The sequence below is a fragment of the Aythya marila genome (assembly GCF_965140915.1).
Source record: "Aythya marila genome assembly, chromosome: 3".
NCBI classification, from domain to species: Eukaryota; Metazoa; Chordata; class Aves; order Anseriformes; family Anatidae; genus Aythya; species Aythya marila.
This window is the reverse complement of record NC_139044.1, coordinates 94,871,343-94,884,436: the sequence shown is the minus strand read 5'-3', so window position 1 is coordinate 94,884,436 and position 13,094 is coordinate 94,871,343. Positions and strand designations below refer to the sequence as shown.

Sequence of the window (13,094 nt, the reverse complement as noted above, 5' to 3'; positions counted from 1 at the left end):
AGTAGTTGCCTAGGGCAGAAATTTTCCCCCAGAGCAAACAGGATATAGAAGACCCTTCGCTAGGAGCAGGACCTTAAGCACAGTGTAAACAATAAAACACTGATTAGCATGGGAGAGAGATTGTGGCTGAGCTATGCTGTTGTCCTCTTCCCTCTTTAGGGAAGTGATATCCTCAAAAAACCCACGTCACACTCAGGATGTGCTTATGAACACTTTGCAAAGGTTAAGAGATTCTGTTTCAACTGCTACTAACAACACTAAAATGTTTTCTGTGTTTCCATGAATATGCAGACACTTTGGACTTTACAATTCTTGAGTTACCATTTTAATAATAAACAAACAGGTTGCTCAACTCCTTATTTAGAAGATGCCTGGTGGCACCCACTAAACACTACTCTCCGGCTTCCCACCTTGCAGCAGCAGTAGCCTGCCAGCTGTCTTTGGCATCTTCCACAAAGACAAGCTTTTTGAATTGTATTTCTACAGGGGATTGACTTAATTCGTGCCAGATGTTCCTGCTGGGGCTGTGCATCAGAAAATGAGAGAAATAAAGCCAAACAGCATGTTCCTGTCTCAGCTTTCCTACAACTCATTGCCAAGGAGAGCGTGAGCCCCAGCGGTCCTCTGAGGGCTCCTCTGTGCCCATGCCCAAGCAGGAACATGCAGCTGATGCTCAGATCCTACCTAGGACCCCCAAAATATGAACCTACCCCCTCCTGAACCTCAAAGCAGTGGCCAATGCACACAAGTGTTCACGCCGAGGCAACCAGCAGGTCCCAGTAACCCACATGGCCTTTCCTCCTCTTCCTTTGCTCCTTCCTTCAGTGAGAATTTTCCTACTGCTTTCATTGGGAATGGACTTGTAATTCCACTGATGGCCAATGTTTTTAACCCAAACAGGTTGTGTAGGACCACCGTGCTTACTTCCACTAAGCACAGCTTCTGCCTGGCTATCAGAATGATGCTGCAAGCTGCTTTGTATATATAAGTCTTGCCAGAGCAAGGGTTGAAAGCAAACCTAAGTCCTTGCAAAATGCATCAGAACTGTCAAGCACTTTGGGACAGTTCAGAGTGAAATTATTCTTAGGATCACCGTGCATTGTGCAAGAGGTATTGGGCCAGCAGCACTGGGAAACAGGGGAGATGATAACAAGCATCTGTATGTTTCCTTTGCTTGCTAGTACTGTCCTGAAGGCTGGTAACAGAACTGAAGTACTCTGATGTGTCTTGAAAGCATTATCAAAGTCTGCTAAAGACCGAAGTAATCACTGCTAGAGCCCTGTACAAGGACTCGAGGATACTCAGTACGGAGGGATTTTATACTTCTTTGGCTATTAGGAAACTCCTGCAGATGGATACCCTTTAAGACCTCTCTACTTCTCACTAGGTTTACGAAAGACTTAGATCTAACTGATCTCCCTAGTTTGCCCTAAATTTGGAAGATCACAATAATAATCTATAGACCTGTCACTCTGTGGAGGCTAAAGACTAAACTGACAAACCTGTGTGGAAATATCCAGATAAGAAACACACCATCCTTAGAATTATTACCTATTCCTTCCAGTGATGAGGAGCAAAAGCAGACCCTTGCCCAGCACTACTAATTTTCTTGACAAAAAAATAGCAAGTAAGATATGATTCAGCTCATTCTAAAGCATACAATCACTGGCCAGGCGGCTGCTTTTCTTCTGCTGCTTTGAAGTGTTTATCAGTCGGGTTTGATTTGATTTTCTGCACAAGCACCTAGTGACACCTCGGATGTCCTGTGTCAGCTGTTCCAGAAGGACACAAGTCCCCAGTAGTGCCTGTGTCACACCATGCAGCCCTTTAATGACAGTGTAAGTGGAGGTTGTGTTACATGAAGGGGTACACACTAGTTCGTATATAAACACAAAAAGAATACAAGTTTTCATCAACCCTCTCTCACAGAATAAACTGAAACTTACTAAAATATCAGGAAATAACTCATCAGCTGGGCCAGATCAGGGTGTATCCACATTAGAGACCTAGAACAGGAGAGTGCTTTTAAAGTACATTTCTTGACTGCACTTTGGCTCTCACTGCATTGTGATCTTGGACTGCAGAAAATGGATCTCTGCTGGGTGAAATTTAACTGAAAATTGTGCTTTCAGAGTGCAGTCTAAACAGCACTAAGTCACCACAACCACTCAAGCAACCCCACCCCCAAACCCACACAGCACTGATGCCAAGTTTGCAGTACTGACTGTCCTTCTGTTCAACCTCACTGTTACTGTGCCATGCTCTTTGCTGACAGACACGGCTACAGCCTACCAGGTTTTGAGCTGACAAACACAGACAGACACCCGTTTCTTCTGCATCCTCACGTGTAGAACATTCATACAGCATCACGCCACACCTTGCCTCAGATTCCAGAGAAAAAGTTCAGCAAAGGGATGGAGATCAACAGCTATAGGGTTTTCCAAATTTCCTTATTAAACCAATCTGAGATTAAACTGTAATTGCAATCGACATTAGGAAAGCAGGTGACAGATAAATCCTGTATTCTTGCAATGATAGGAAACCATTCACAGTGCTGAGAACTTCATTCGCTTTGAAGCTGGGAGATTGACAAGCTCTCAAGTGGGCAATTCATTCATCAGACATTACTTAAGAGCATTCACTGCATTACAAGGTCAAGAAACATCCTGTTTCTCAGTATATAGCCAGGACTTAAACAATGACATTAGGGATGGAGAAGCCCCAAGATAACACCCTATGAGCAGCTTTTCAAAGTGCATGTGCCATTTATTTATTTGATTAAAAACATTTGCCATTCCTTTGTAAGCTCATCTGCTGAAACGATGTACTGAAAAAAACTAATAGAGAGAGGAAAAGAAATAACATTTTGAGTATGGGAGTCATTAAAGCTTGGACAGGAATTATACCAGCTCTGTGTAATGGTTTACTACCTTCCCTTTTTATCTCCTTTCCTTGGTTTAAAAATGCAAATGAGATGTTTTTTTCATGGGCTACACAGGTTAACAAGGACCCCCTTCAAATCAAGTCTTTGAATCACAGAATCACAGAATTTCTAGGTTGGAAGAGACCTCAAGATCATCGAGTCCAACCTCTGACCTAACGCTAGCAGTCCCCACTAAACCATATCCCTAAGCTCTACATCTAAACGTCTTTTGAAGACTTCCAGGGATGGTGACTCCACCACTTCCCTGGGCAGCCTGTTCCAATGCCTAACAACCCTTTCAGTAAAGAAGTTCTTGAGGATACATTCTGCATATATGATAAAGTCTACCAAGCTCAACTTTCACTCATAAGACAACACAACAGGAACGCATATGAATAACAAGTTTATTTGATTAGAACAGGCCCTCTAGATATACCAGTTATACACATATGACAGCTGGTAGTCATTTTATTTCTTAATTCAGTAATAGAAATGCAACTTAGCTATGAAGGCACAATGCTGGTATTACAGACAAATCACTAATGTTCAATAGAACTGGCAAGAGAAACACCTCCCTCCTACTTTCTTTCAAAACCACTTCTTTCATTTTACTAAAGTGAAGGTAAAAACAGCAAAGACCTGAATCTGGACCAATCATATAAAAATCTGATCTGGATTTCAGCAAAATCCTTGGAGCCAGTATAACATGCTGGAGCTGTCAGTCAGCAACTCACATTTCCTTCTCTTTTGCTTTCCCCTCTTCCAGTGAGCTTCCAGGAAGACAGCAAGCCTGCTGCCATTTCAATTGCTTAAAATTACCAGAAAAATCTCAAGAAGAATGAAGGAAAGAACACAGGTTATTAGTGAAGTGCAATTTTAAAAAAATTGCATACTGTACTTTGTATGAGAGAACACACGATATTGTTCACTGAAACTCTTTTTAAATGTATCTTCACCTTCCCTGTGCAGTTTAATTGTATGCTCTCACAGTTTTCTTCCACCAAGCATAGATGTTGCTTTAGACAGGCACACTAATTCGCTTTTATATCATAATACATGCGGAGAACTTTCCTCACAGTCTCCACATATTTATCATCAGGAACAGGTTTTCTCTGGCTTCCAGGCTCTAGAAACTTCTTGATTGTGGGGACGCTGCTTATCCTTCTTTTAAATGCCTAAAAGGTAAACAGTAAGTACATGGTAGTTAAAAAAAAAAAAAAAAAAAAGTTAACACAAGAAAATAAAAACTGTTAAACTCATTTGTGGAAGCAGAGGATTTAACTGAAGAGGGCAATATTTACAGAAAGCATTAAGCAAATACTGTCTGCCACTGCTGGAGAAACTACAAATGATAAATGTCCAGAACTGTTTCATCAGCAAAGGAAATACTGGTGAGAGATGTGCCTGTATTCATCTCAGTCTTCCTAATGGAAGTCATTAACATCCTTTAAAAAGCAGCATGAGAAGGCAAGACAAGAAATATGGTTTTAGCCACAGATAGTTTACCCTCCCTCGCTCCAAACTCATTATTTTAATTAGTAAGACAGCCCTCCATCTTGTACTGATATAGGTTGAAGTGGAAACAGTTATCTGTGGTTTCAGATGTAATTTCAGATGTAAGCTTTATTCAAATCACAGTTTCTGGTCTAGAAAATATTTTCCGTTTCAGGCATCACAGAGCTGTTGAGAGGATACAAAAAAAAAAAACAAAAAGAAAACCAACACAAACAGAAGGTGGTTTTCTTCATGTCTGTATGAGAATTACTCTAGGAAATTATACATTCTGTGGATGAATCCTATTAGGAGTTTCTTCCTAAAGCAAGCAGAGCAAGACTACAATATAAGAGGAGTGACAAACATTCCTGTCTTATGTAATTGTCCACACATAACAGAAATATCTTTTATTATATTTCCATCCATATGAGAGTACTGTTAATGTAAGTTACCTGCAATTGAGGAAAGCTCGAGAGAACGTCCGACTTCTTCTCTTCTACCATTAAAATGGCTTCAAGAAGATGAACATCCGCCCAGCTAAAACTGTTGCCAACAAGGAAGTCCTGCCCATGGTCTTTCAGAACCTGGAAGCACCATAAATGAAAGTGTTCAGATGTGGATAAGCAGCTGCGGTTGATGTTTACAAAATACTCAGGCACACCTCCTCTGGCAGTACTTACAGCCTCCTTTTCACCTTTTTCTCCCCAGCCCCTAGGGATACTGTTAGTGCAGGAGATGTGAGCTCAGGGCCTACAATCACCAACCATTTATCCACAAGCAGTCCTCTCAGCAGTAATCTAGAATCCCACTGTTTCTCTTACCCATCCTTTTTTTCCATCCTATAGCCCTGGGTAACCCCATGTACTGGACTACAGGGTTAGATCCCTCCTTGGTTTTCTCCCCTTTCCAGCCTAATAAATCTTGATTTTTTTTCTGCATTTGGTTACAGCTTCAGTGGGAAAACTGGGATCAGCCAGAAAAAAAAACAAGATCCCAGTATGGATTACATAGCAGGACGTTCAGATTAGAAGACTTCTGTGCCTCCTACATCTGCCTGGGGAAACTTAAAACACTGAGGCATCTCCAAAACTGGTTTACAAACTGTGGTAATAACTGCTTACTATTGTGGTTAAATAAATAAATAACATAAATATATAGTTGAGATGTTAAACAAAGTTGACAATTAGCTATTTTAAAATTGCATCTCCTTTGCAATGTAGGTTACATAGTTTGTTCTCCTAAAAGCAGGAAGCTGCAATTTCAACTGCATATAATCGTCGTTTACACATTCAGTGGATCAAAGGGGTACTTGGATCTTTCAGTGTCAGTGGTGATGTTGCTTAAACCACAAGATCTCATTCAGAAATTTCTACATTTAGCCCACCCCCAGTTCTCTTACACTGCTCTGACCTCCCTCTCATCTGTCCAGCCTGGTGACAGGACGATGTCCAGTTTACAGTACTGGGCTAAAACCTTCCTATTTCCCCTGCTTCTTGTAAAACACCCAGTGTTCCTGCTGGTGCCCTTCCAGAACAGCAGAAGGAAGGGATCCTACGACATACCTTTTCATATACTGGGAAGTACCTGCTGGTGGCCTTCTGAACTATAAAGGCACGTTGCTTCTCTTTATCCTCAGCTGATAAGAATGGGAACATCAAAATAAAGCCCATAAGGTCCTCAGTTCCTCCAACATACATATCAATCCTTACAACAAATAACAACAACAAAAAACAAATGTAAATAAGAAGGCACCTCCATAACGACAGATCTGCACTGTAATCGTAAAAGTTGAACCCCCTCCTGCCCCATCATACAAATTATTTTTCTGGTTAAAAAGTAGAGGCATTTTGGGTTTATATGGCAAGGTTTTGGTAGCAGGGGGCTGCAGGGGTGGCCTCTGTGAGCACAGCCCAGCAGCTGCCACATGTCAGATCAGAGCCAGCTCCAAAGAGGCCCTCCACTGGCCAGAGCCAAGCCAGTAAGTTATGTTATTTGCACTATTAAATACAATGAGACACTATCAGATATTCCTGCAAGGTTTAACATGTACCAGCTTCACCCCTCTGGTTTTCCAAAACTGCATTTCTACACTACAGGAGACCAGTTACCTGAAGTACTTCAGCCTGCGCTAATCGCAGTAAACCCTGCTCAAAGCACTGCCCTCAAGAACAAATCAACAAATACATCTGAATTCTATCTTCTGATGAACAGAAAGAATAGGTCCCAGACTAAATATATAACTTGATGGAAGAGGATTCTGTCTGCAGGAAGAGGTATTCAAGAAATTAAAGCTGTAGGTGATGGCTCATTAACACCAGAAAGAAGCTGGTAAACTACGACTCATGCTCCAGGTTATTTTTCTTGTTACTTTCCTGAACCAGCTCCAGCCAATTCACTTAATTACTCACAGTTCTGTGGTATTTTACCCATTGAAGTTGGATTCCTTACTAGTTAACCTTTAATTTTCCTTTATCTGGGAAACAGTAGGAAATGGGCATTTAAAGGCCACTGAGATATCCCAAACACATCTTTTTCCTTCACCGACACAGCGTTAAGACCTAAATTTAGTTTCACATGAAACCAGAAATCTTTTGGTAGCTTTTAGCTGCGCTTTCTCCAATTCCTGAAGACCTAAAAAATAAACTTCTTACAATGCTGAAGAATACCATCCAACTACAGATAACATCACTTCCAGGTGTTATTTTGCAAACAGAAAAGCTAAAAAAAATAACCACTGCTTTCCAAAACGTTTTCAGTTTACATAAGTAGTTCAATATTTACACCCCAGCCAGTTCATGAATTCCTGTGGCAAGCTGTACTAATGTTTTACTAGAGCACAACTTACCCACACACCAAGCTTTTTTTTTTTTATGTAAAGATAATCTACTCAAAACAAATCAGTTGGGTTGCACTGAACTGCAGCTTGTCAGTCTCACTGCAAGTTGTAAATCACTGAAGCGCATCGGTGATTGTGTGCGCAACTACCCCATTAATTCTACACATATCTAAGTTACTGTAACACATCCAAGAAGAACAGTCACAGTACAGGGCTCTCTCCTTCAGGTCCTTTCCGTAGAGGTTGTACTTTGCTGCTATGTAGTTGAGGATGGCTCTGGTCTGCACCATCTTCATCCCATCGATCTCCACCAGGGGAACTTGCTGGAACAGCAGGGATCCACCTGAAGAAAGGGAAAGCAATACATTACTTAAAAACACAGTTGAAGCAAATTTTAAATCCCAAAATTTCACCCTCATTACCACTATCTTAAGCTATATCAGGATACTTAATGAAGTTTTAGGATAAGCTTTTGCAAATCACTGTGAAATTCCACAAGTTGGAAAGACATTCAGTTCTCAGTGTGGACAGATATCCACACATGGGGAAGAAAAGTAATTTAAAAAAAAAAAATCAGTCTGAAAAAAATCTCTGCTGTGTGGGAAGTCAGTCCCACAGTCTTTAAACATCTTCTCTGAGACTATGTAAAGCCTGCTCACACTTCTTTTGAGGTTTTATATGCACTCACTTTGCAGGAGCTTCTCATACTGTTCTCGTGTTTCCAAAAACTCCTCTTCAAACTGAAAAAAAAACAAACAAGTGAATAAGGAAGAACAGGAAACGAACACCCTCTCACATTTCTAGGACAGACAAACTTCAGATCTGGATAGTGCTTATCAAGGAAGAGAATACAAATCTTGGTCCCTACATTCCAGACATAACTCTAAGGGAGAAAATGCAAGGGGCAGAAGCACTGGCAAAACTTCTTGGTCTATCATACCTGACAAATGCTGCTAAAGGCAGCCCTAGTAGAAAAACTGGCATTAAGACCTGGAGTGAGGATGGTTTATTTGGTATTGAACAGGCAATTTAACTTGAGACAGTCAACAACATGGACTAGGCTGTCCTTAAAATGCTTCCTGACATGTGGAAAAAAAGCTCAGCTGTGTGTTATTTTGATTTAGGAGCTACAAGGGAACAAATTATTAGAAAGTTAAAACAAAGCTTTTACAAAATAATGTTAAAGTATTATGCCAAGCAGGAAGATTAGTGCAGAAGCATATTTAGGACACCTAAAGATGAATTATTCACTAGATAAGAAACCAAAAGACACAGCATTGCCTGTGATCAGAGTGATGTAATTATATTCGGTATGGTTGAGGATGGCTGGTAATTACAGAGGATTTCAGTTCAAGATTAAGGCACCAAAGCTGGACATTTACATGTACGTGCGCCATACATGTCTAAGGTACCATTATAGTCAATGTAATCCATAAAGACTGGAAAGTGATTGAGCTTACCAAGCACGAGAAGCCTCGACATGAACTCCCAAGGGTTCTTCCTCAGTCAGCCTCTCTATGAACGCGCGTGATGTGTGTTAATAATTAAGATTTGCTACAGCAGGGAAAACCCAGAAAGTTAGGCACACAAATACAGCACGGATGTTCAACTAGAGTAAGTGGGATCACATAGGCTAAGATAAGCTGTTAAATCTATTCACATGAAGCAAACAGGACAAAATACGTTTCATGCTGCAGCTCATTTTGAAGGATGCAGCCAGCTGAATGAAAAAATAAAAATCCCTGTACGAGCATCCAGCTGAAAACAGACAGACTGGAATGCAAATTTGTTGCAAATTTGCTGCAAATTTGTTGCTGTTTTACTTGGCACGGATTATACTCGTTATGCCAGGAATACATCTATTGTTCAGCTCAGTAGCACTGGGTGAGCAACAGAAGGCTTAATTAAGCGTTCTTGCATTAAGCAAGAGCCTGGCTTGCAGTGTCTCAGAAGACACGTAACTTGAAGCCATACATTTGTGCACCTCAAGTAATAGCATTTAATCATGCTGAATAACCAATACTTATTTACTATTGCATCTTGGGATAGTTTTTCTCATTTGGTTAACGACCGGTGTTCTGACGAGCTTAAAATACACAGCTTAAAGTTAAAATGGTGAAACAAACCTCAACCCCGGCTGCAGCTAACAACCAGCGAATGGACTCCATTTTGCCTCTTCCATCAAAGTAGTAAAGTTTGGGTTTTCCAGCCATGACTTCAGGTTTCCTGTTACCTAAAATATTTATAAGAAATACATCAATAATGATTCAAAATACTGATGGCTATTGAATAATGGTTCACAGGTCACTCACAGGACAACAATTTAAGTTAACTTCAGACTGGAAACTTTATTGAAATTATTAAACTGATTTGGTTTCATTGCAGCACAGTCAAGTCACAGTTATTTCATAGCTGTCTTCACCTCCTCCCCCCCCAAACTCAGAAAAAGTAAGCATCAAGTTGTTAATCAGGAGATAACCAGAGAGAAAAATAAAGTCACCACTGAAGAAATCACTAAAACTCTTAAAAAGTGAAAGTTTTAGCACTAGAGCTACTCAATCCATTGCCACTAAAAGCCATGTTTCAACCAGAGGGGACAAAAGTGAGCAGACGGGGTTTTTAAGTCCTTATATTGAAGGACACTGTAAGTATCTAAACATTCATTCTACACATGAAGCATGAAAACACCGTTTCAAAACCTCTCACTTGTCTTTCTAGCTGTGGTGATCCAGGGTATGCGATTCTATACAAGTAGTAACAAAATTAAACAGATTTATAGATAAAGACCAGATTCTTCTGTAATAACCCAGACTGAAATACTTAGATTCAGACTGCTGTACTATTTATTTTTCTACTGGTCTCATTTCTTTCTATTAATAAACCTTATTGATAAGTGTAACTTTACAGTTTTCAGTTTATCAGATACACCATGCTTTGCAAGCAGAACTGTAGTACTTCCATGTCTCCATAAAGGAGGCAATTACTTGTTACTTCTAGGATAGATGCCTTTTGGTTGCAGAAGGAACTGGATTCCACTGCACAGCCATAAGCCAAGGGAGCATTGAATTTCATCATACTAGCACCGCATATGCACAGATCTGAAATAGTAACTCCTTGCTGCAGCTGAGGGGTTTTTCCTCTGCAGGGAGATGCCTTGTCACCTTAAGCAGCAGTTGAATCAGTCCTGGAAAGCAGCCTTTTGGCATGCGAACACTGACCACCGGTTCTCAACGTTGCAAGCACTCCTTCAGAAGCAGAGGGGTGGAAAAAAAAAGCAACCTCTAACAGATCTTGAGCACAGATGCAGCACCAGGCAAGAAGGTGAGAAAAAGAAAAAAAAAAAAAGGATACAAAATCACAAAATAAAGGCTGCTGCTGACAGGAATACAAATGAGCAAGGTTGTTTGGCCCTTCATGCCTGCTGAGGGGCCTCCGCTTGGCATGGAGCTGTGCAGCAGAGCCTGTGTCACCATGTAACACGGAGCAGCAGCGGGATGAGCCCAGCACCTACCTGAGCATCAGGAGAAGAGGCTGATGGCAACAAGCAACATGAGGTGCAGGCAGACTGCACCGAAATGGGCAAAGAAGGCAAAAAGGATGGTTTTCCACAAATGGAAATGGCTTGCAAGACAGTTAGATGCACTAAAAGAAGGCAGCCAAGGTGATTATTATATGCTGAGGTATTTAAAAAAAAAAAGAGAAGTATTAGAGCATTTTGTTCAGAGTGCCCTTCCGAGCCATGCTTGAAGCAGGCCAACCTCACTGAACCAAAGAATCATTAAGGTTGGAGAAGACCTCCAAGATCATCTGGTCCAACCATCCCCCTACCACCACCACCATCATCCACTGAACCACGTCCCTAAGCACCACGTCCAGCCTTGCCTTGAACACCCCCAGGGACGGTGCCTCCACCACCTCCCTGGGCAACCCGTCCCAGTGCCTGACTGCTCTTTCTGAGCAGAAATGTCTCCTCATTTCCAACCTGAACCTCCCCTGGCGCAACCTGAGGCCATTCCCTCTGGTCCTATCGCTGGTTACCTGTGAGGAGAGGAGACCCCCAGCTCCCCACACCGAGCCCAGCGCCTGTCTCCACAGAGGAGCTCCCAAAAACCAGGACTGGGGGAACCGCAGCGCGGCAGCAACGCGCTCCTGCCCCTCGCCCCCTGCTCACCGCAACGCGAGGACACAAAATGGCGGCCGCCGCCTGCCTGAGGGGAGCTGAACTGAGCTGAGCTGAGCTGAGCCGAGCTGAGCCGAGCCCAGCCCGCCCGCCAGGCGGTGCCGAGAGGGACAGCAGCCAATAGGGCGGCGGTGATTTGCATAAACCGCAAAGGCCTGTGGGAGGAACGAGGATTGAGGGAAAACGTTAAAGCGTTTATAGACATCCTGGAAAAGACGTGTTTAGGCAGGGGTAATGACGAGAGAATGTTTCTGCTGTCTTTATCATCGAATTTTCACCCTCAAATTTCCTCACCGTAATCTAAAAAGAACGGCTGTATGGAGCCTTAAATAGACTGTGGGCCCTGATATAGCTCTGGATGTGAGGGCGATCTGGCTGCGACATCTGTCACCCCATTGATCGCCAGGGTTGATTCGGCTGATCTGGCTGGCTAGGCGGGTGTCCCCTTCCTCCCTCACCGCTCCATGTGCGTCCCTCCCGAAGCTGCGCGCTCGGTCGAAGAGGACGACCTTCCCCGATAGAGGCGTACCGTTCATCGGTCAAGGGTATACGGTAGCTGCGCTCCCCTGCTAGAACCTCCAAACAAGCTCAAGGTCCATTTGTAGGAGAACGTAGGGTAGTCAAGCTTCCAAGACTGCAGACACATCCAAGTGAGGCACTGCATGGGGCAGTCTGCCATTGTTTTGCGACGGGACCTGCCAGCAATCCCCTCACAGGGCAAGGAAGTTCCCTAATATATAATATTTTTCACAGAAAGGAGAACCCTAAATATTAAGTTTACACCCCTACAGGCCCTGCTTACTTCATACCTGCTCCCACCTGTCACCTATGAATCCTTACACACCCCCCCCCTTTACACACAAAATCAAGTATTGGCACTTGCACCCCAATTTTCCAGTCAGTTCTCACCATCACATCTAATTCTGCCCCCATACAGTTCAAGTCCGCTCCAAGTCTGCAGAATAGTTGGATATATAACTTACTGACCAAGGTACTTCTACCACCCTGAAAGGCAGCAGGAGAGGAGAGATGACGCTTACAATAAGAACAAGTACATCCTTCTAAGAGATTAACACATCTATTTTACTTCAGTGTTGCACTTAATTTCAGATTTGGCATCCAAGTGTAGTGGGTTTACGTGGCAAGGTTTTGGTAGCAGGGAGCCATAGGCCTGGTTTCTGTGAGAAGGATCTAGAAGCTGCCCCATGTTTGGTAAGGGCCCCACTGCTGACCAGAGCCGAGCGAATAAGTGATGTTGTTTTGCACCTCTGTGAGAGCATATTTAAGACAGGGAAAAAAACGCTGCACCACACAGCAGCTGGGATAGTGAGAGGAGTGAGGAACAGCCTTGCAGGCGCCAAGGTCAGTGAAGAAGGAGGGGGAGAGGTGCTCCAGGAGGAGAAGTCCCCTGCGGCCTGTGGTGGGGACCATGGTGAAGCAGGATGTCCCCCTGCAGCCCATGGAGTGCCACGGTGGAGCAGGGCTCCATGCTGCAGCCCGTGGAGGAGACCACGGTGGAGCAGGTGGCCCTGCACCGACGGAGGCTGCCGCCTGTGGAAGACCCCTGCCAGAGCAGATTCCGGGCCAGACCTGTAGCCCGTGGAGAGGAGACCATGCAGTAGCAGGTGACCTGGCAGGAGCTGCTGCCCGTGGGGGAGCCA

At 43.1% G+C, this 13,094-nt stretch overlaps 1 protein-coding gene across 1 annotated transcript in view; it reads right to left on the bottom strand.

Annotated features, from left to right (window-relative positions):
- LOC309876191 (uncharacterized protein) overlaps positions 1-11,487 on the bottom strand; it is a 31,313-nt gene extending 19,826 nt beyond the window's left edge. The window contains exons 1-8 of the mRNA XM_082756191.1: positions 11,425-11,487; positions 9,380-9,486; positions 7,942-7,993; positions 7,464-7,596; positions 5,980-6,121; positions 4,870-5,001; positions 3,956-4,098; positions 411-524 (exon numbers count right to left, since the gene is read on the bottom strand). Coding sequence (XP_082612317.1) covers positions 411-524; positions 3,956-4,098; positions 4,870-5,001; positions 5,980-6,121; positions 7,464-7,596; positions 7,942-7,993; positions 9,380-9,466 — 803 coding nt within the window. The 5' untranslated portion in view covers positions 9,467-9,486; positions 11,425-11,487. The remainder of the gene's footprint in view (positions 1-410; positions 525-3,955; positions 4,099-4,869; positions 5,002-5,979; positions 6,122-7,463; positions 7,597-7,941; positions 7,994-9,379; positions 9,487-11,424) is intronic.
- Positions 11,488-13,094: the final 1,607 nt, after the last annotated feature.